Source organism: Vigna unguiculata, chromosome 3 (genome assembly GCF_004118075.2).
Source record: "Vigna unguiculata cultivar IT97K-499-35 chromosome 3, ASM411807v1, whole genome shotgun sequence".
NCBI lineage: Eukaryota > Viridiplantae > Streptophyta > Magnoliopsida > Fabales > Fabaceae > Vigna > Vigna unguiculata.
Window position 1 is genome coordinate 52,502,570 of NC_040281.1, and position 21,501 is coordinate 52,524,070.

Sequence of the window (21,501 nt, forward strand, 5' to 3'; positions counted from 1 at the left end):
ATATACATTTTATTTTTTTCAGATAGGCGAGAGATGATAAATTTATATTAGAAAGATTATGATAAAAAGTAAAAAAATTGATTATTTTTTGTAAAGAGGTAGGTTTGTGATAAAGATGAAAAAAATGCATTTACGTTAACTAAACTTGAGAAATTTTATGAAAACCAAGAATTCAAGACAATAAAAAACAAATATCTAAAGTTCTTAGAGTTATAATATAATGAATTTAAAAATTCATTACAACGCGAGAAAAATGGCCTCAAATTTGACAATATCATCAAATCAAATTGATAAGGTACGAAGAGCTTATATAAAATGGTATTCATGGTTTGGTATCATGAAATAATAGCATGATATAATAGTGAATGATAATAATATTTTTTTTTTAATTCTACTATTATATGTGCTTATTTTAAACAGAGGAAATGAAGAAAAAAGATGAAGAGCTTTTTTTTCTAACTAAAAAAAATTATATATAACAAATCTATTTGGTTTCCCTACATTTTTTTTGTTCAAGTTCCACCACCGAGTGGAATTGTTCCAACCACTACGCACATCGTTCCATGGTTTCAGTGTTCACATTGTACTTTGTCGACTTATTCTTTTTCGTCTCACGATTACACAACACTAACACCATGACATCTTCACCATTGCCTATCTAGTTCCAGAAACACACCCACACCATGACGAAAGACATACATATTAGTGAAAACGTAAATGTGATGAAGATAACTTTATAAATTTCACTCCATCACCCTCTAATCTAACCCTAGTAGCCTTCTAATCCTTTTGTACAGTAAATTTGTGCAAAAGAACACAATATTAAAAAGAGATTAATTTTAATTTGGTTAAAAACCAAAAACATATTTAATTCTTTTAGAAAAATCAATACAAATTTAAAAGATAAAATTACATAATTTAAACAAACTTTCTTACGTGTTTAAAATCTAGCGATCAGATGAGAACTTCTGGCTTTGAATTTGAAGTAATCAGTGAATCAAATATCACTTGGATGTATAATTAATATATATATATATATATATATATATATATATATATATATATATATATATATATATATATATATATTTATAATATGTAAGCATTTAATATACATCTTCATTAACTTACTAACTTGATATCAAGGTATCCTTTGCAAATAACTATTATTTTTTACTCAATCGTACTATTTTTTGGAAAACTTGGATCCCAATCTCTTAACATACTTTGCATACAATGATATAGCTAGCAGCTTAATGAGTTCTGGTTATGCACTTTTCTTTCCCCTTTTTCAAAGGAACCTTCGGTGGGGTTTAGTTCGTACAGTATGCCTGAATCAAGAAAATGAAATAAAGGTACTTTTTATTTTTTTCTTTCTCAAGTTTAAGGTTTTTTTTTTTTTTGCGTAATTAAAGAAAAATGGTACTGTCCCTTTCTCCTCCCTGAGACCACGAAGTCCAAACAGCTTGATATATAGTTATGGATGTACCAGGCCTTAAAATATCTAAAAGGTGTTCAACAAAATTACACATGTTCAACCTTATAGAAACAATTTCAATCCATTCACAGCATACATTTTTCCTAAGGAAATGTATTGCCTTTCTTTCACTAAATATCTCCATGATCAAAGTCCTGCTATAAAATTGAAGATTAATCACATTACAGTTGTATACAGCAACTTACACATATAAAAACACTTTGCTTTGTTCATATCACTGTGACATTAATTACATTACTTATGTTATCTTACACTTTGTTTCTAATAGTTACAAGTAAAAAATTAGCACATAAATTAGGTTGAAAGAAGAGGAAGAAAAACCTGCCAAACTTTGACATCAGAGTCCAAACTGCCACTATAGACAAGAAGAGATAGCTGGGAAGGGTGATCACTGTGATCAAGGGTTGCAGTTAGGCTCTTAATAGGGCTCCTATGCCCTTCCAAAACAGCTAAACATGAATACTCCCTCTCAATCCCTCTCCAAATACGCACCGTTTTATCCTCAGAACCACTACACACCAAATCCCGAACCACACCCAAGCACAGAATGGACTTAGTGTGCCCCCTCAAAGCACCAACCACCACCAATTTCCAATTCTCTCCCTTCTCCCAAACCAGTATGGACCTATCACATGCACCAGAGTACAGCACGCAACCGTCACTGCTAAGAGCCAAGGCGTTAATCCCTGACCTGTGTTTCTCCAACGTCTCCACCACCGAGTGTTTCTTCTCCCCTTCCCTTTTTCTCCAAACCCTGATTCTCTTGTCGGTGGATCCGGTATACACGTGTCCATCGCCAGAAACTGCCACAGCGTTTATGGCGTCGTCGTGCGCGTTGCGCACGGACTCCAAGCACGCGAAGTCTTTCGTCCGCCAAATCTTCAACGTGCGGTCCCAAGAAACGGAGTACAACAACGTTCCGTCGTGCGACAAGGCGAGGGAGGAGACGGTGTCCACGTGGTGAACCCAGGTGCACTTCTTGTGCCGCCGAATCTGAACGTGATTCTTCGGGATCAAGATTTTGGTCACGCGGTCACCGAGCGTGGGGAGAGTGGCCACACGTGTGAATTTCTGTTGGTCGTGGTCTTGGGTTGTGATTCTCCAGACGCGGATTTTGTGGTCTTGGTGTGCGGTAAAGAGCTTGTCGGAGTGGACCACTATGGATTTCACGGCACCTGTTCCCGCGGTTATGAGGTTGGTGTTTTGTAGATGTTGTTCGGAGAGGAAAATGGTGTGGTTCCAGGATCTGATTTCTCTGTCGGAGGAGCCGGCGTAGAGGAACTTGCCGGCGAGGGCGAGGGAGGAGGTGTAGGAGGAGGCGTGGGGTTTGAGAGTGGCGAGGCACGTGTGAGAGGTGGTGGAAGCGTTGAAGAGGTGTGAGTGTGAGTTGAGGGAAGGAACTGAAGCGAGACTTGGTTGCGAAGAGAGAGTATTATTGGTGTCGTTGAAGGATGCGGTCCGTTCCATGGTGAGAAAAAGCGATAAGGTGGAAAAGAAAGAGTTTTTTTGACTTTATATAAATGGTGAACAAAAATTATTTGGTACTTACACAGATTCTTTCCAACATCATACCCTGGTAGTGGGACATGCATGGAGCTACATCTACAGATATACATGCTTACATATACTTACCCCTTACATTTCTGTTCAAATATCTATCTATAATTACCTACTTCTTATGTTTTGCTTTTTGTAATGGCAATCATAATTTACCAAAAAAATTTCCTCCTTTTCGAGGACTGTAAGAGTAAGACTTTCTGTCTGTTTCTGTCAAATTTTCCTTTTTAATCGACACTGTTCAGTTGAAAAAAATGGAAACGAAGACAATGATTTCTACAGATAACGTTCAGAAGAGAAGGTGCATCCTATGGTCATCATTTATTTTCTAGATTTTGTGATTAGGGTTACAATACAAGTACAATGATTTTCATTTGTATTATGTGCACGTGTTTCATGACTTTAGATAACCCAAAACCGGAATATCTGTATAAATAAATGCGTATAAGGTACCCTACCCATACTTGACGAAATTGTTCCAGTTTAATCACTTCGTTTATAAAGCCGTAATTTTAAATTCAAGTTCAGATTTTTTTTTTAATATAGAAAAAAAAAACACGAGGCTAGATATGAAGTTATTAACGGGCTTCATATTGTTAAGGCATACCTTTCGTCATTAAAAGTTGGGGTCAACCTTGATAGACTTTTTGTTCATCCGTAATAAAGGAATCACCTGTATCTGAACCAAAAATTCTTACAATGATAAAAAACACATGAGAATTTGCTAGAATTTTATCACAAATCCTTTTCAATTAATAAATAAATTGAATTATTTTAATCTTGTTGCTAATTAAGCTTTGTAAAAGTTCTCCAACACTAGGTGGTGCTGGCATGAGGTCGTGTAGTTTTCCAAGTATGTGATTTCTAAATCAGATCCAATAGTGTTTGTCAACAAACAGCATAAAATAATCGGTGAAGATGGATGTGTCAATGGCTTTGTGGGTTGATAACAATTGCACTATAGCATGCATCATGGTGGCTGTTACTGTCATCTTTTCTGGCTGCTGCTGCGGCTGCAAATCATGTAGTTTCAGCAGCACCAATTAGTCCATACCAACGAAAGATACATATAACAGGGACATTAAATAAAATTGTCGGTTATATAGACAGAGACTGTTCAATATGTCTCAGAATTATAGCTTGGCCAACAACCATGGAGACCCAGATAAACTTAAACAATAGAAAAAGCTATGAAATTAGGCGTTTACTGGGTTGGAAAGAACAATATTTTTTATATATTAAGCATTTATATCCTTAAAAGACTTGGCTTATAACGATGCCAACGAAAAAAATGTTGGAGTAATTAACAAATAAAGCAGACTCGTCGCGGAAAAGATGGGGGAAAGAACAGCATAGACATCATGGTGTGTGATGGCTGCACCAATAGTGTGCTTGTCCTTGTGTCTCTCCAGTATTACACAACTTGTTTTACTCAAGGTGCAGGTCCCCTACATAATGTTTAAATGCCCACCAATATAATTTTATGGGAATTAATTGTCTTCAAATAACTTTTACAAACATTTTAATTATAAATCACCTTTGATTTTAAATCACATCATTCTAAAAAGTTAGTTTTATCAATCAGTTTCCAAAATACTTATATCCAATCACAAACTCATAACTTCAAATTTGAGTCTCACATGTTTCAGAAAATAAAAATAGTGTAAAACTGTATATTTTAGCTTAATTTAGAGGTTTTAAGTTATTGATAAGACAAGTGTCCTTAAAGATTCTATTTTATTCAGATAAGATTTTTTTTTCTTAAAGAAATAATATATATATATATATATATATATATATATATATATATATATATATATATATATATATATATATATTGTTAATTAGAAACCTAGCTGGGCAGGTCAACTCAAACCATTTGGCTTTAACTAACTAGCCCTTGGTCCCATATATGTGTCCATGCATACCCTTCTTGTCTACTTGTCTTCATCTATGTCTCACTCAATCCTTCACATGTCAATTTGCTTCTGAAAAAAAAAAAAAAAAAAAAAAAAATATATATATATATATATATATATATATATATATATATATATATATGTGCACGTTTAGCGGTTGTTACCATACTGTAATAACAGTAAGCATCTTTCTGCTAGGTTTTAACGGTAGTGATGCATAACAGATTAACTAAAATGAAAATATACTGATAGAACTTTTTTCTTTCTTTCACAAAATGGTTTTTATTTGCTTAAGTGATACTCAAGCTTTTAGCATTTTGTTTAATAAAAGAGGGTCCTCTGATGGGAATGATGGACCCTATTAAGCAGTGGGGATTGTTTTTGTGAATCCATCATTGAATTTTGTTGCCCCATAGGGTTTGCAGTTTATGGTGAGTTTCTTCATAAGTCATAACCAATGGAACACTCATTTACTTGGAGTTTCCGTTTTCCACGCCCTTTGCTCCCATTGGAACAGATCTTACATTGATTTGGGTCCTTCATTTGATAGATGCAACGCCTTCATTCATTTTCTCTGTCCCACCATTTATAGCTGAAGCTCCATTTTTCTTCTCACACCTTCAATGTTTCTTCAAACTTCTACAAAACTCTTGAATTTCATTGCTCATTTACCCTTAAGAAAAAGAAATATATAAAAAATGTATCTCTTCTTCCATTTTTAAATATGAGTATGAGCTTCATTGATTTGTCCTAATTAGAGCACTGCATATGCATCCAGGGTCCAATGAATTTGAGAGATGTGTCGGTGTGTTATATTTGATTTTATTTTTCATGTGGCATACATCGATCACATGTGTGTGCACATGAAAATTAAATTATAAATATAAAATACTTTAATTTTTTTTATTTAGTGAATATAAGATAAAGCATATTTGTAGTGAAAATATCTACTTATAAATACGTATAGTTGTTAAGGTAAAAGGTAACGAAAAAAATTAAAATGAACATTGAAAAGTATTTTGAAAACTTTTATTGAAAATAAAGTTTATTCTATTTTTTAAAAAATATTTAATAATACTTTAAGTATGTCTTTCATGCCCCTTTAAGTTATGTGAATTCACATGTATTGAATTAGATTGATAAGGTTTTATTTAAATAACTAGCGTGTATTTTTTTTTCACCATCTATATAATTATCGGATAAAAATAATATATGCGTGGTTAAAATTCGTTTTGTAATATCAGCTAATATATTATGTAAACTCAAATATAGTTTTCAATTTCAATATAATGTGATGATTTTATTCACCATGCATTAACTTGTTTTCTTCTAAGTAAATAATCACTTTAAAGAATTGATAACTAATTAAATTTCATATATTTTTTATCATATTTAAATAGAAAAATTTACATATTTATTATTTATTAACAAAATTTATTCAATTAAGAACAAAAAATTAAAAGCTTAGAAATTTGTCTAATTATGTGTGCGTTAATAAAAATACTGACAGGTAAAACTAAAACAAATCACTATTTAAACATTAAAAAAATATTATTCATAAATTTGTTATAGTAAATAAATAAATATTCAAGAAGATTTCTTATAATAAAAAATAAACACGTTATTTAAAAAACTCTATGATTCTATTTTTATTTAAAAAACTCTATGATTCTATATATTTATTTTATTGCTTTAATTTTAAAATATTTTAAAAATAATTTCTGGAAAAAAGTATCATTTAGTTAATGAGAATAAATAGTAATACTTCTTTACATATTTTAATTTTAAGTTTTTTAGAGAAAAGAAAAAAAAAAGAAAAATATCATCAATAATATGGTAGAAAAATATAAAGATATTTCTTCGTGTCTCTCCTATCATCCTAGTAACACAAAAGTAAGATTAATACAAAGAATACAATGTATAAGAAAAATCACAAACACCAAATAATAATCACTATATGTAAATTTGTACAATACAGAAAACATTCTCAACCTTTTGATCCCAAGTACACAGATCCTCCCAAACAAGAATTTAACTACATCTCACAACACCCTACCACAAGAGTATAAGAAAAGTCAAACACTAGCTCAAAGTGTCTTTGACTTCAAGCGATAAACATTATGGATTTAGAGTCTATTAATTATATACTCACTAACACCCACCCCTGGGTTATTCTAGGCGATGTGGAACTTTTCAAGATATCAGCCCAACATTTTTCATCCTAATTAAAATAAACACATTTTTAGTGTCTATACTAATAATCATACACCACTATAAAAAGTATCACTTGAAATTTTATCATCTTGAGAATTTCCACTTTGAATCAAATTATCCAAAAAATTTCACTTTGAATCAAATCATCCCAAGAATTTTCACTTGGAATCAAATCATCCCAAGATCCCAAGATTTTTCACTTGGAATCAAATCATCCTAAGAATCTCCACCCAAAATCAAATCATCCCAAGAATTTTCACTCGAAATCAAATCATCCCAAGAATTTCCATTTAGAATCAAACAATTCCAAGAAATTCCACTTGAAATCAAACCATCCTAAGAATTTCCACTTAGAATTAAACCATCTGAAGAATTTGCACTTGGAACTAAACCATCCCAAGAATTTTCACTTGGAATCAAACCATCCCAAGAATTTTGACATTGAACTATGTCATCCCAAAAATTTACATGCACCATGCATCAATGCTAACCAATGCTTGTGTACAATCACCACACACCTTACATAAATATTAGTCAATGCTCACGCATAATCAACATACACCTTTCGTCAGAACCATGCCACAACCCACAACGCAAAACCACCAAACCTTAAGAAAAGCCATTGATCGAATGTTGGCACTTCACAGCCAATGTGCCATTATACTCCCTCGTCAGAGACGCAACACCAGTCAACGTAACACTTGATGATGTAGCACCACCATAGCACCACGACATCCTGTTGCCAACAAGGCACCGACAATAATCATTTCATCAAATTTCTTAATTTCTCATTACAACTTCAACAACCAAGATGACTCCAACAACAAGGAATTAATCTCTTGAACCATAGCGTTGATACCACTTTGAGAAAAACGCATCATCAATTAAAAATAGTCACTAAAGAAAAAACACGCCCACTAGAGAATAGCCCCCAAAAATCACCCTATTAACATAGAAGAAAACTAACACAAAGAACACAAGAATATAATGTGAAAACTCGAAATATGGAGAAAAATCACACCCACTAGAGAATAGTCACTATATGTTAATTTGTACAACACACAGAAAACACTCTCAACCCTTTGACTCCAAGTACATCCACACTCTGCGAAGAAAAAATTTAACTACATCTCACAACATCCTACTACAAGAGTATAAGAAAAGTCAAACATTAACTCAAAGTATTTTTAACTTGGAACAAGGAACATCATGAACTTAGAGACCATTATATATTTACTAACACCACCTCTAGGTTATTCTAGGCGATGTGATAATTTTCAGGACGTGTTATTTTCATCAACCCAACAAAGGATATATTAGAAATACATGAAAACTATTTTATTATAATATATAGTAAAACATTACTTATTTCTTAAAATTTACTTCTTATTTATATATATATATATATATTACCTTTTATTTAGTTTTATTTAATTTTATTTAATTAATCCGTAAATTTCATTTTTACTTTATTTGACTTTAAATTTTAACTCTTCACATAGACACTAAGGTTTTACCTTCTTTTAGGTTGATATTTAAAGTTTTTAAACTTTTATTATATTTACTAATAAGAATTTAAAATTGATATCGGTAAATGTTAAAGTTATAAATTTTAACGGTTAAAAATCTCATAAATGAAACTTTTGACAATTATATAATTGTTTCAATTATATATGTCAAAAATAGTTGTGATAAAAATATTTAAAATGTTTTCATTTTTGCTAAAAAATAATTATTAACGATTGAAAATTACTACAACAATTTACTTTTATTGTATAATATTTTTACTATATTTGGACAGTCAATATATATCACTTTTCTATTATCTTTTAGCATTTTATTTTATCAATGGTTTAAAATCGTTATGAATATTTTGAAATTCTTTTAAATTTTTAAAAGAATATTTATTAATTATATTTCATTAATTTTATAATGATATTGTAATTATTTTTATTTAAAATTATTTTAAATAATAAAAAATTATTAATTTGACTTTTTAATAATCAGTAGTATGTGTGTGGAATGTAAGTTTATTGTGGATGAAAGACCTTTCAAGTTGTGAAAGGTGAAGAGATGAATGCCATGATCAATTTATGATAAAAAGGGAAATCAATATACAGTTCGTATTTTTATGTTTTAATGTGTCTGAATAACCTTTCAAACAAGTGGCTATTGTAAGCTCATTCAAATCTTTCTTAATTCATCAAGCACCTACAATGCATATTAGTAGTAGTCATATAGGGCACAAAATTAATTAACGAAACCAAAAAGTGAGACTATAAACAATATTCATATAATTAAATAGAAAATAAAAATATATCAATAGAAGTAATCAATGGGGTTAGAAATATTCCAATTATAATTACAACCTATAGCAAGAAACAGACCTTCCAAATTGGAAAGAAGATATTTGACAGAGAATTATTCTTAAATTCCATAAGAAAAAAATAAACTTTTATAATTCAAAAAATTTATGACAAAAAACAAAGAGATTGAAAAATTAAATCTATTTAAGACTGTTTATGTTACAATAACCAAAAATTCAAATGATAACAAAATCATGGCTTGAAACATTTTTAAATTAATAAAATAATATCAAATGATATCAAGACTCCATTGCAACTTATAGCTCATTTTCCTTTAGCAATTTTTTCTTCTCGCTTCTCCTTCAATAAATCTTAGTAAAATTAATAAAAAATAATTAAGCTGTATTTTAATTACCTCTTAGTAACGTTTTTTAGAGGAAACCTCTCTGTTGTCAATTATAAGAGAGTTTTTTTTTTTTTTCTAAGTAGAGATAGAATATATTATAATATTAGTTATTCGGTGTAGAATCAAACTTACAAGCCCAGGACAAAATGCAGCCCATTTGTTCATTGACATGGCCTTTATTATGGAGTTTTATTCCTTCACTCTCAATATTTCTTCTGCACATCTTTTCTATTTATGTCCTTAACAAATTAAATAAATAAAAAATTTTAATTAAGTAAATGTAATGATTAAACAATTATAAAGTGACAAAGATAGTTGGTTTTCTGAATTAATTGATAGTATTTGTATATGTACCACTGTACCCTAAAAAATTAAAATAAATTTATTCAAAATTATAATTATTTAAAATTATAATTAATTAAAATTATACTTACTCAACAATAGAATTAATTAAAATTAAAATTATTTAAAACATAAATAATTATAATTATAATTATTCTAAAGTATAATTAATTTAAATTATAATTAATTAATATTAAAACTTATTTACATTAAAATTGACTAAAAGAATATTACAACGTAACCTAAAAAATTACATAACAACAATGGTAAAATAACAAATTTTAAAATTTTAAATTAAATCGAAAACAAAAAGCAAATGGAAGGAAGTCGACATCCAAGATCTTATATTTTCGGAAATCGACATTCGGTGAGTTAAGCTAACATTGTCCAATTTCCATTCACCTGAAGTCATCCACGTGCTTACGGAAGTTGACTTTCGGTGATATTTTTCGCACACTTACGGAAGTCCATTTTCGAGCACAACACTTACGAAAGTCACCTCTCTTTTACGAAAGTCACTATTCTCTTACGAAAATCACTCATCTCTTACGGAAGTCACTTTCAACAACAGAAGTCACCTTCAACTACGGAAGTCAATTTAAATTACGGAAGTCGACTTCCAATACTGATGGCTTACGAAAGTCTACTTCTAGTGGTGCCATTTTCATGTTGTTCATAGTGGTCTACAAAAGTCCACTTCCAAAATTTATCTTGGACTACGGAAGTCCTCTTCCGTGTCATCTTGTGGCTTACGAAAGTCGACTGTCAAAATTAAATCACTTGCAAATGTCGACTTCCGGTTTGTGGTTTTCGTTTCAGACATGGATACCCACATATCTATACTCTAATAAACTAAATGATGTTTATACCTATAGATGCATGACAAATATGACAGCAACAACACAAAAAAATTAAAAAACTACATTACTTGTGTTAATGTAGAGGAATGACAGAGGAGAAGAGAAGAGACCAGCAGTGGCAGATCTTGACTAAAATATCTGAGGGAGCCAAAATAATATACTTAAAATTTACATATTTAATAGTACTGTCGTCACTCATTCAATGAAAGTAAATAATATTCTAGTATAGCTATAACTATAAAACAAATTACATTATCCAATGGATTGTCCATTGTTTTTTCATATTCTTAAACTTATCAAATAATTTAATCATAACTAAATTTTTCAGCTATTTTTTTTTCAATATAAATAATCATATTATTTGCAAAATATTTATTTTCCATTTTCCTAATGTGCACATATCGATTCAAAAGTCGCATTTCATTTGATTGTTATGCGATTAACAACCGTATTGTCATGTTTTGATCTTCACTCTTCTTTTATCAATTCTAAAAAATGAATTTATTCTTTTATTTTTCATCAATATACCTATTTAAAAAACAAGTTTAAAACTAAAAAGTAATTTATCATAATATAATTAATAATTAAGAGACATAATTACTAACAAAAATTATGATAATTAATTCACTACTAACATGAAGCCCTTTATTATTCACAGACATTTTTGTTATTGGTACATCCTTTCTTTTGTTTTATTTTATTCTGTGGGCACATTTTTATTCGTCATTATATAAAATTTTAGTCAATAAAAAATAGTATTTTTCCGCTCCGCCACTTGTCCAACCAATTTCATTTATTGGGGAAAGCAATTTTGTAGTTTTTTTTTTTTCTCATTAACATTAGACCTTTAATAAGAATTTATAAAAAATAAAACAGAATCTAATATGCATGTCTTATTTTACAGTAAATTTATTAATCAAGTGTATAAATTTGTGACTTGTTTTCAAATTGTCACTTAATTACAATAACGAAGTATATAAAAAAGAGACAAATACCATTTTATTTTGGAGGACTAAACAATGCAATTTTTTTTTTTCTGAAGGACTGAAAATAGTTGTAGTCTTTTGTTGCATGACTAAATATTTGCATATTCTTTTTAAGGACTGAAAAATAACTGTGTTAAATTGGGAGATTTAAACATTATTTATCTTGAGCTACTCAGTAACATTTTCTAATTAATTTAATCTTATTATAAAGAATGGATAACCAATCAAGAATTTTAAAAAGAATCTAATATATCTAGAAGTTAGGAAAAACAAATTTTTTTCAAAAAGAAAAATAATTCATTATCTATTTTAAATTATATCTCTGTATGTAAATAATTTATATCTCTTAATCTAAATAAAGGAAATCTAAATATATATATATATATATATATATATATATATATATATATATATATATATATTACTTTTAAAAGAACTAATGATCAGCATCAAAATATCAAATACTATATTTATAGTTATACAAAATACTACTTAATGTAAAAAATATTACTTAATATGAAAGTTATGGAAAAGCTTACGTAGTTGTAAAAATATCATATAAAGAACATTAATTACAATTAATGGATCTTTTATTAATGCTATTCGGACAATTTAATTTAATATAACTACAAGTGTTTAGAAGACTTTCAAGTCTCATTTATCTTACCTTTTTAACTATTATTTTTATGATAATATTTTAAAATGTATAATTTAAAAAAAATAATTACATTTTCAATTTTTGATTAAATTTTAAAATTTTTAGTTGAATATCGATAATTTTTTGTGATCTATTAAAAAATAAAGACATCATCTTAACAGATGTGATAACAAAAACAAAATTATATGATAAGAAAATCCAATCATGATATCTTTTATTATTAAATTCAATTTTGTATTGTACATCAATCAATTATCTTTATCAATTTATTGTGTACCAAATCGTTAACTAAAGAGATTCAAATATAATGAAGACAGTTATATCTAAAAGTAATAAATCTTGGACTAAATATATTTATATCCGGTATACAATAAATTAATAATTATAATTACAACAAATAATTTATCATCTACGAATTATTAATAAAACTATAGATTGTTTTGTTAAACACAGTAATCTTAGACTAATATTGAAGATGTGAATAATAAGATATTTATACATTCTTTTTTCTCTTTCTTTCCTTTTATAATTATTATTTCATAAAATATAATAAGTTATTAAACCTATAATAAAAGATCCACTTAAAATAATGTCTAAATACAGAATATTTTTTATTTAAAAAAAAATGTAACTATCTATTCAAAATGTCTAAATGTGAGAAAATAAGGTCAAATTATATTTGGAATTTGAAAGAAAATAAGCTAGGTAATAAAATTGAAAAATTATGATTCTAAAGCATACAAGATTATTTAAACTTACATGTGTTCATATTTTTGTTATATAATTAAAATAATAATAATAGTTAAAAGATAGAGAGATCGCAATTTTAAGTAGAAAAATCAAAATCACTACTATTCCCTTGATCCTCTGCTTCGTCGTCGTCTTTGATCTTCAATTCGTCTCTGCGTACTTCACACCATGGCTACCGCTTCAGTGGCATTTAAATCTTATTTTTTATCCATAAATTCTTATTTTAAATCTCATTTTCTTTATATTTTTTGTATGTGTTTCATGATGATGATTTGTTGCTGAGATTTAGATTTATGTTTAATTGCATTAAATTCATGATAATAAGGAATTGAGATTGTTAGTTCCGTTTTTTATGTTTAAATGCTATAAAAGTTTATAATAGGATGGAAAATAATTCATATGAATTCATATTTGTAGTGAATTATGGTATATTTAACTGTTATGTGTTTGGCTTTTACATTTTTTTATTCATTATATTCGTTTTTTATTTTTTTATTTTTTAGCTCTATTTTTCAAAATTTTCCTGTTCCGATTACGTAAATAAGATTGGTTATTAAGATAAAATGTGATCTAGATTTTTATTTTATATAATCGAGAAGAATTCAGTAATTTGTTGTGTAATTTTGCAATATCCTTATTGATTTTTAATGTTTTTTTAATTTTTTTGTAGCGATGTTAGATAATTGTAAAAATAATTTAATATCCTTTTTATTTCAATAATATTTCTAATTTAAGATAAACTTACTTAATATTGAAAAATGAATTTTAGACTTATATTATTATTCTTACTTTTGATTTTATTTTATGGCAATTGTTGTCTCGTCTAATATAGAAAAAAGATGTTAAAATGTTTTCCATAAATATTTGAAGAAAGAAAAGTTTTATACTTTCTTTTATTTTAAATTAATTATAGTAAAGTGGTTTGAATGGTAAAACTAGACTAATTGCCACTTTTGCCTTCTTTAAACATGGGAGATAAAAAGCGGAGAAGTAAAAAAAAAAAACAATTATAGAAGTATAATAACTACAACAAAAAAGGAAATGGGAGAATACAAATAACTTTATTTTATTTTCTATCAAACGCGAAAGGCTCGAATAAACAAACTATAAATCGTGTTCAAATATAAATGTTCTACGTATAAAAATAATTTAGTGAAGAATTAGACTAATTCATGAACAACAAAATTTTTGAAATGAAATAAAAACATGGTCAAATTTAAACAGATAAAAACATAAGTCTAAAACAATAATTTTTACACTTTACACTAAAATTAAAAAATTATACATTATTTTTCATCTTTAATTAGTTGTATCCATTAATGTAAATCATTTATAAATCAATATTTACGAACCTAGTAAATATGATAAATCATTTATATATAATGTATTCTTGGTATTCAAGAGAAGCATGACGAAAAAAAGTTTAAAGACATTAATTTTCTCATTAAAAAACATAAATACTATTCAAATAAGATTTTCATTAATAGTGTTGCACCGATCTTCAATAACACAAATTAAAAATAGCACGAACAAAAATTTTAAATTTAGAATATTTTTTATTTACTTATTGTAATATATGACATTGTTTAATACAATGATCTCTTTAGCAAACAAATTCAATACAAAATGTATCATTTACAATATATTTTTCCAATTATATCTAAACATAGATGACTTTCAAAAAAATGGGAAGGGTCTTCAAAAAGTTTAACACCTTCCTTAAATACAAGGATAATGCATGTTTGACAAGATCATCAGCAGCTGAGTTCACTTTTCTGAACACATGATTCAATAAATCTTATTAACACTCTTACTAATCTGAATAATTGAAGAGATGACATCATCATAATCCATTTTTCAGCTAGAGTGATGGAAATTTTTAAATCACTCTCAATAATTTAGTACGTGTTTGGTTATGTGTTAAATTGATGTAAAATTAATTTTTTAATGCAGAATTAATACATATTTAGTTTCTAAAATTAATTAAAGAATAAAAGATTTACGGTTAAACGAGAAGAAACTAATTCTTACTTATGCAACGGAGAATTGAAATTCTCTAACACTCAACGATGCACCAAACACGTCCTAAGTATTTATACCCCTTCGACATGATTACTCCAATCACCACAGAAATCCTTGAAGATATCTATTGCATCCTTCATTTAGCTAAGAGACAGAACTTGATATTATTTTATTTCCGCCCAATATGAATCATTCTTCAGAACCTTTACCTTTGACATTATAAATAATCACTCCTAAGTAATACCTTCTTTGTTATAAGAAAAATATATGCTTTTTGTCATTTCTCACTTAATACTTGCAAACGAACACACACATGTACAGCATATATGAAATGACACATTTCATGTATTGAATAACAAAAACTGTCAACTTAAGAAATGTGATAACAAAAATAAAATTATATGATAAAAATAATCCAATTAAATTCAATTTTGTATTATTGTACATCAATCATTATCTTTATCAATTTATTGTGTATCAAATCTTTAACTAAAAAAATTCAAATATAATGAGAACGGTTATGTTTAAAAGTAAAGTAGTAAATCTTGGACTAAATATAGTTATATCTAGTATATTAATTAATAATTATAATTACAACAAATAATTTATTATCAACAAATTATTAATAAAAGTAAAGCTTGTTTTGCTAAACGTAGTAATCTTCAATTAATTTTGAAGATGTGAATAATAGGATATTTATACATTATAGAGTACTTTTTATTTTAAAAAAAATGTAATTATTAGTTCAAATGATTATATAAAATTAAATCAACTTTACTCATTCAGGTAGATGTGGGTAAAATTTGAAATTCACATCAAAAAATAAGGCTAAATTATATTTGGAATCTATAAGAAATTATGGTTCTAAAGCTACAAGATTATTTAAACTTACCTGTGTTCATATTTTTGTTATATAATTATAATAATTAATATATAAAAATAATTACTCAAAATTATAAAAAAAAATTATCACGGTAATATATATATATATATATATAAGAATTTTATATTTTTATAATTTTATTAGTTTAATTTAAAATTGTATAATTATAAAATTATGATTTTATTATTTGAATAAAAATTGAAAATATATCATAATTTTATATTTCAAAAAATCATAATAATTTTATTTTTGAGAAATTCTTATTTTTCTATGTATAAGTAATTTAAAGGAAAAATGCGTACAACAATGTGTACAAATACGCACAAGAAGTGTTGGTAAAAACAACTCAAATAGAGATTGTTTGCTGATATATATCATAGTTTTATATTTCAAAAAATTATAACAATTTTATAATTGAGAAATTCTTATTGTTACTATGTATTAGACATGAAAAGGAAGAATGCGTACAAAAACACGTATAAATACTCACAAAATGTGTTTGGTGAAAACAATTCAGAGAGAGTTTACTTGCTGATTTATTAGAACCTTATTCAAAATATAGAGTACAATGTCTAATCATATAAAGAAAAAAGTAAAACCTAATAAAACAGAATATTTGATAATAATATAAGAGAATCATATATATGATATATTTATCAATATCTTTATCACCTCCTCTCAAGGTGGGCATGAAGATTGTAAAGTCTTAGCTTGGAAGTAGCAATCCGGAAAAACATAAAAGTAGAAGATGTAATGACTTAGTAAACATATCAGCAAGTTGACTAGTATAAGGAACATAGAGAAGGTGGATAAGGTCATCAACAAACTTTTTGTCGAATAATTGACAATCAAGTTTTATATGTTTGGTTCTTTCATGAAAAGTGGGATTTTTGACAATGTGAATAATGGAATTGTTGTCACAAAAGGCAGTGTAGGAAGTGGGAACAGAAGAATGCAAATGCAAATCCTGTAGAAGGTATTAAATCCATTGTAGTTCACATGTCAGAGATGCCAAGGGGCAATACTCAGCCTCAGAAGAAGACCGTGAAACAATGGTTTGTTTCTTAGATTTCCAAGCAATCAAAGAGGTGTCTAAGAAAACACAATATCGACCTAAACCAATATAACAGTAATAACATAGGCAGATCTCTTCACAAAGAGATAGTGGTCAGCAGAGCTAAGGAGAAATAACTCTGAAGTTAATTTTTTATTCCAATTATGACTGGCTTGATTTAAACCATATATAGACCTGTTAAGCTTACAAACAAGATTTGGATGGGAAAAGAAAGACCAAGTGGAGGCTTCGTATAGATCTCTTCATGTAGGTCTCCAAAGAGGAAAGCATTGTCAACATCCAACTGATGAATAAATCAATCACTAGTGGTGGCTAAGGCTAAAATGATGTGTACAATAGTAAGTTTGACAACAAGGGAGAAGGTTTCAAAATAATCAAACCCCCTGGTTTGAGTAAAACCCTTAGCCACCAATCGTGCTTTAAACCTATCAAATGTGTCATCTGGTTTATATTTAAGTTTGTAAACCCAGAGGTAACCAATTGGCTTAATGCCAGGAGGAGGAGGAACTAAAGTCCAAGTCTAGTTTTTGTCAAGAGCATGTAACTCAACATCCATAACTTGTTTTCAACAGTCATGTTGAGCAACTTCTTTGAAGAAGAAAGGTTGAGCTTGGACAGAAATATTATGACAAAAGACAATATGGTCAAGAGAACAATTATCATAAAAAAAACAAATAAATGCATTGGATAAGGTGTGTAAAAAGTAGAGCATGAAGTCGAAGCAACACCACAACAATATTGATCTCAAAGTATCAAGGCCTTTTTACACTCTATGAGAAGTTATAAAAACAAGATCAATAACTTCAGCATTATCAGCCATTATCAGAAACAAGACTAGCAACAGGATCCATAGTAAGGTCAGTGGCATGTGAAACAGGTAAAGCTGAAAAATCATACATGCTAATATCACAGGAATAAGAATCATCAAATGAAGGAATAGAGTTATCAGATGGCAACGAGAATTAGTAAGGAAAAATATTTTCATGAAAGATAACATTCATAGTCACAAAAATATCCTTGGAGTAAAGATCATACAAAACATATCCTTTTTTTTCAAATTTATAACTAAGGAAAACACATTTTAAGCTTCGAGAATTCAATTTAGTTCTTCCAGTAGTGGCAGAACTGGCATAAGCCAAACAACAAAAAACTTTTAGATTAGAAAAATCGGGTTTAGTAGAATAGACTAATTCATAAGGATATTGATACTGAGAAGAGGAGTGGGTAACCTATTACTAAGATGAACAATCAGTTTAAGTGAATAGGACCAGAAAATGTTTGGTATTTTTGCTTGAAAAAGAAGAGCATGACACACATTAAGAAGATGTTAATGCTTCCTCTCAATAATCTTGTTTTGTTGAGGAGTTGCAACATAGGAAGTTTCATGAAAAATACTCTTACTATTATAGAAATTATTAAGAAAAAATTATTTGCCATTATCGGAACGTATCTTCTTAGGCTTGCAAAAAAAAAAATTGATTTTCTGTCAAAGTAACAAAATCTTGAAGAAAATGCCTGACTTTAGTTTTATTTGTAAGAAAAAAAATCCAAGTAAATCTGCTATAGTTATGAACTATAGTTAAAAAAATACTTGTATCCATCAATGGAAGAGACTAAAATCGGACCCCAAATATCAACATGGATAAGTTCAAACATTGAAGAGATTTATTAGTGTTTGAATAATATTTCAGACGTTTATGTTTGACAAGAGCACAAGCATCATAAGCAATAATAGAAGGAGAAAAGATATTTGAATGATCATAAACAAGAAGCTTTAAAATGTTATTAAATGGATGACCAAGTTTCATATGCCACAAGTTAAAAGGACTAGCATTATTTATGATAGCAGAATGTGGTAAGAAAATATTTGTGTGAGATATACTCAAGTTACGTATGTCTTAAAAACTATCTACGAGATAAATCAGGTTTTGATGTTTCCTAGTTGCTCTAATCGTCTTGAAGGTATTGGGCTACATAATAAGACAAGTATTTTGGGAGAAAAACATAAAACAATCAGTATAATTAAGCAATTTAGGAATAGAAATGATTTTAAACAAAAAATTCAGAAATAAAAAGGATGTTATGAAGTATAAGATTGCCCAAGACAATGGTACCCGAGAATTTAGTAATGATAGAGTTTTGGTTGGGTAATTGTATAGAAATAGGAGAAATATGTTTAAGACTTTGAAATATAGATTTAAAAGGACAAATATGGTCAGTATCACCACTATCTTAAATCCAAGAAGAAAAGGGAAAAATAAAACCTATGGATTTGGCAGTACATTGATGAACAATTGTGGAAGAAGAATCATTTTGAGACTGCTAGATCAAGGCGAGAAGAGCTTCATATTGCTCTCTAGAGAAACCAAAAAACCAAATTGAACTTCAGCTTTGTCATCCTTGCCAACACGAACATCGGTAGGAGATAAGACGACATCAACTATACTAGTAGATGGCTTGGAAGGAGGAGGATCGACTTTAGTGTTTTGGTAATAGCTTGAGGCAGGTCGTGCTTAGTTCAATAGTTACTAGAGGTGTGATTGGTTCGGTGACAATGGTCGCAATATTTGAGACTGTGACCACCAGACCAAGGAAAGCATCCCCATCCACGATTGCCAGAGAAACCACCACGAAAATTTTTACCATATCTCTCGTGAAAGGCAAGATTAGTCTTGAGAATTAGAATAAGAAGTAGCCTTAAATTCACGTTCTACTTGAAGAATCAAAGAGAATGTTAAGAAAAAAGGAGAAAATGCAAAAGGAGATTTAAATATGATACCATGTTAGTATGTATAAGTCATGAGAAGGAAGAATACGTACAAATATGCATAAAAAGTGTTTGGTGAAAACAACTCCAAGAGAGCTTGTTTGTTGATTTATTAGAACATTGTTCAATATATAAAAATATATAAAGTACAATGTCTGATCATATAAAGGGAAAAGTAAAACTAATAAAACAAAATATTTGATAATAATAATAAAAGAGAATCAAATATGTGATATCTTTATCAAAATAATTAAAAGTAGAAGATATATAATATCTTTATCACATATCAACATCTACTTGGAAAAGACAGTTTATTGGATTGCATACTGAGAATAATGTATGTTTTGGAGGTTGGTTTTACATCTTTATAATGAAAGAAATTGAACTCCATTAAGACAAATGTTGATAAGTGATAATAAATATTTAAGGGAATGTTGTTACTGAGGAACAAATTTATTTTATTTAAAATATGAGAAAATATAATTAACCTGATTAATTTTTTAAAATAATATTTACGAAAAATAACTATTTTTAAAATGTGTATTTAAGTTAGTTTCTACTTTTCCAATTATAAGAAACTTGAGATAGGATGAAAACATAAAAATTAAAATTTTTAGTAATTAATAAAATTATGTGTGACGACAATCGAGTAAAGTGACATCACAAAAAAATACTTATTCACCACTTAAGAACCACATTATTTATTTAACAAAATAAAGTTTTTAAATTTATCATGTACTTAAAACATTAAAACATAAGTTAACCTTAAATAAGCTTAAAATTAATAATAATATTGAAATAGTAAAATAAGTAATTAAAAAAAGTTCAAAATAAGTATTAACAATAGAATAAGTAATTAAAAAAAGTTCAAAATAAGTATTAATAATATATATATATATATAGATTAATTTTAAAAATTGGATAATGAGCAATCAAATACTATACGTAATTATATTTTTCGAATATAAATCAATCTTTTATTCAGTACCATTCGAACCATTTGATTTAACATCATCCACCAGTTGTTAAATTTTAATCTAGAAGACGTTTATGTATATTCAATTGTTTTTTAATTGTGATGGGAGTGATTTTAGTTTTGATATTACGAATTCAAGCATGTTCCTTTGTCAATGACTTTAGTTGAATGCCATTTCTAAATGAGGGATTATTTTTAGTTATGTCAAAATAATATCTTATATCATCAATAGATCTTTCGCTACCACCAAACCCAGGTCAACAAATCCATTCTCAACACTAA

The 21,501-nt window shown here is 28.1% G+C and overlaps 1 protein-coding gene across 2 annotated transcripts; it reads right to left on the minus strand.

The window, feature by feature from the left end:
* Positions 1 to 1,194: 1,194 nt before the first annotated feature.
* On the minus strand, positions 1,195 to 3,220 carry LOC114177072 (protein JINGUBANG). Of its 2 annotated transcripts, none has more exons than XM_028062304.1 (2): positions 1,820 to 3,220; positions 1,195 to 1,632 (listed from the first exon to the last, which is right to left on the minus strand). In XM_028062304.1, exons 1-2 carry the CDS (start codon positions 2,963 to 2,965, stop codon positions 1,609 to 1,611), a joined length of 1,170 nt encoding a protein of 389 aa, XP_027918105.1. In that variant the 5' UTR covers positions 2,966 to 3,220; the 3' UTR covers positions 1,195 to 1,608. The 2 variants fall into 2 exon arrangements, with proteins under 2 accessions (XP_027918105.1, XP_027918104.1); XM_028062303.1 differs by having other exon boundaries at positions 1,195 to 1,635.
* Positions 3,221 to 21,501: the final 18,281 nt, after the last annotated feature.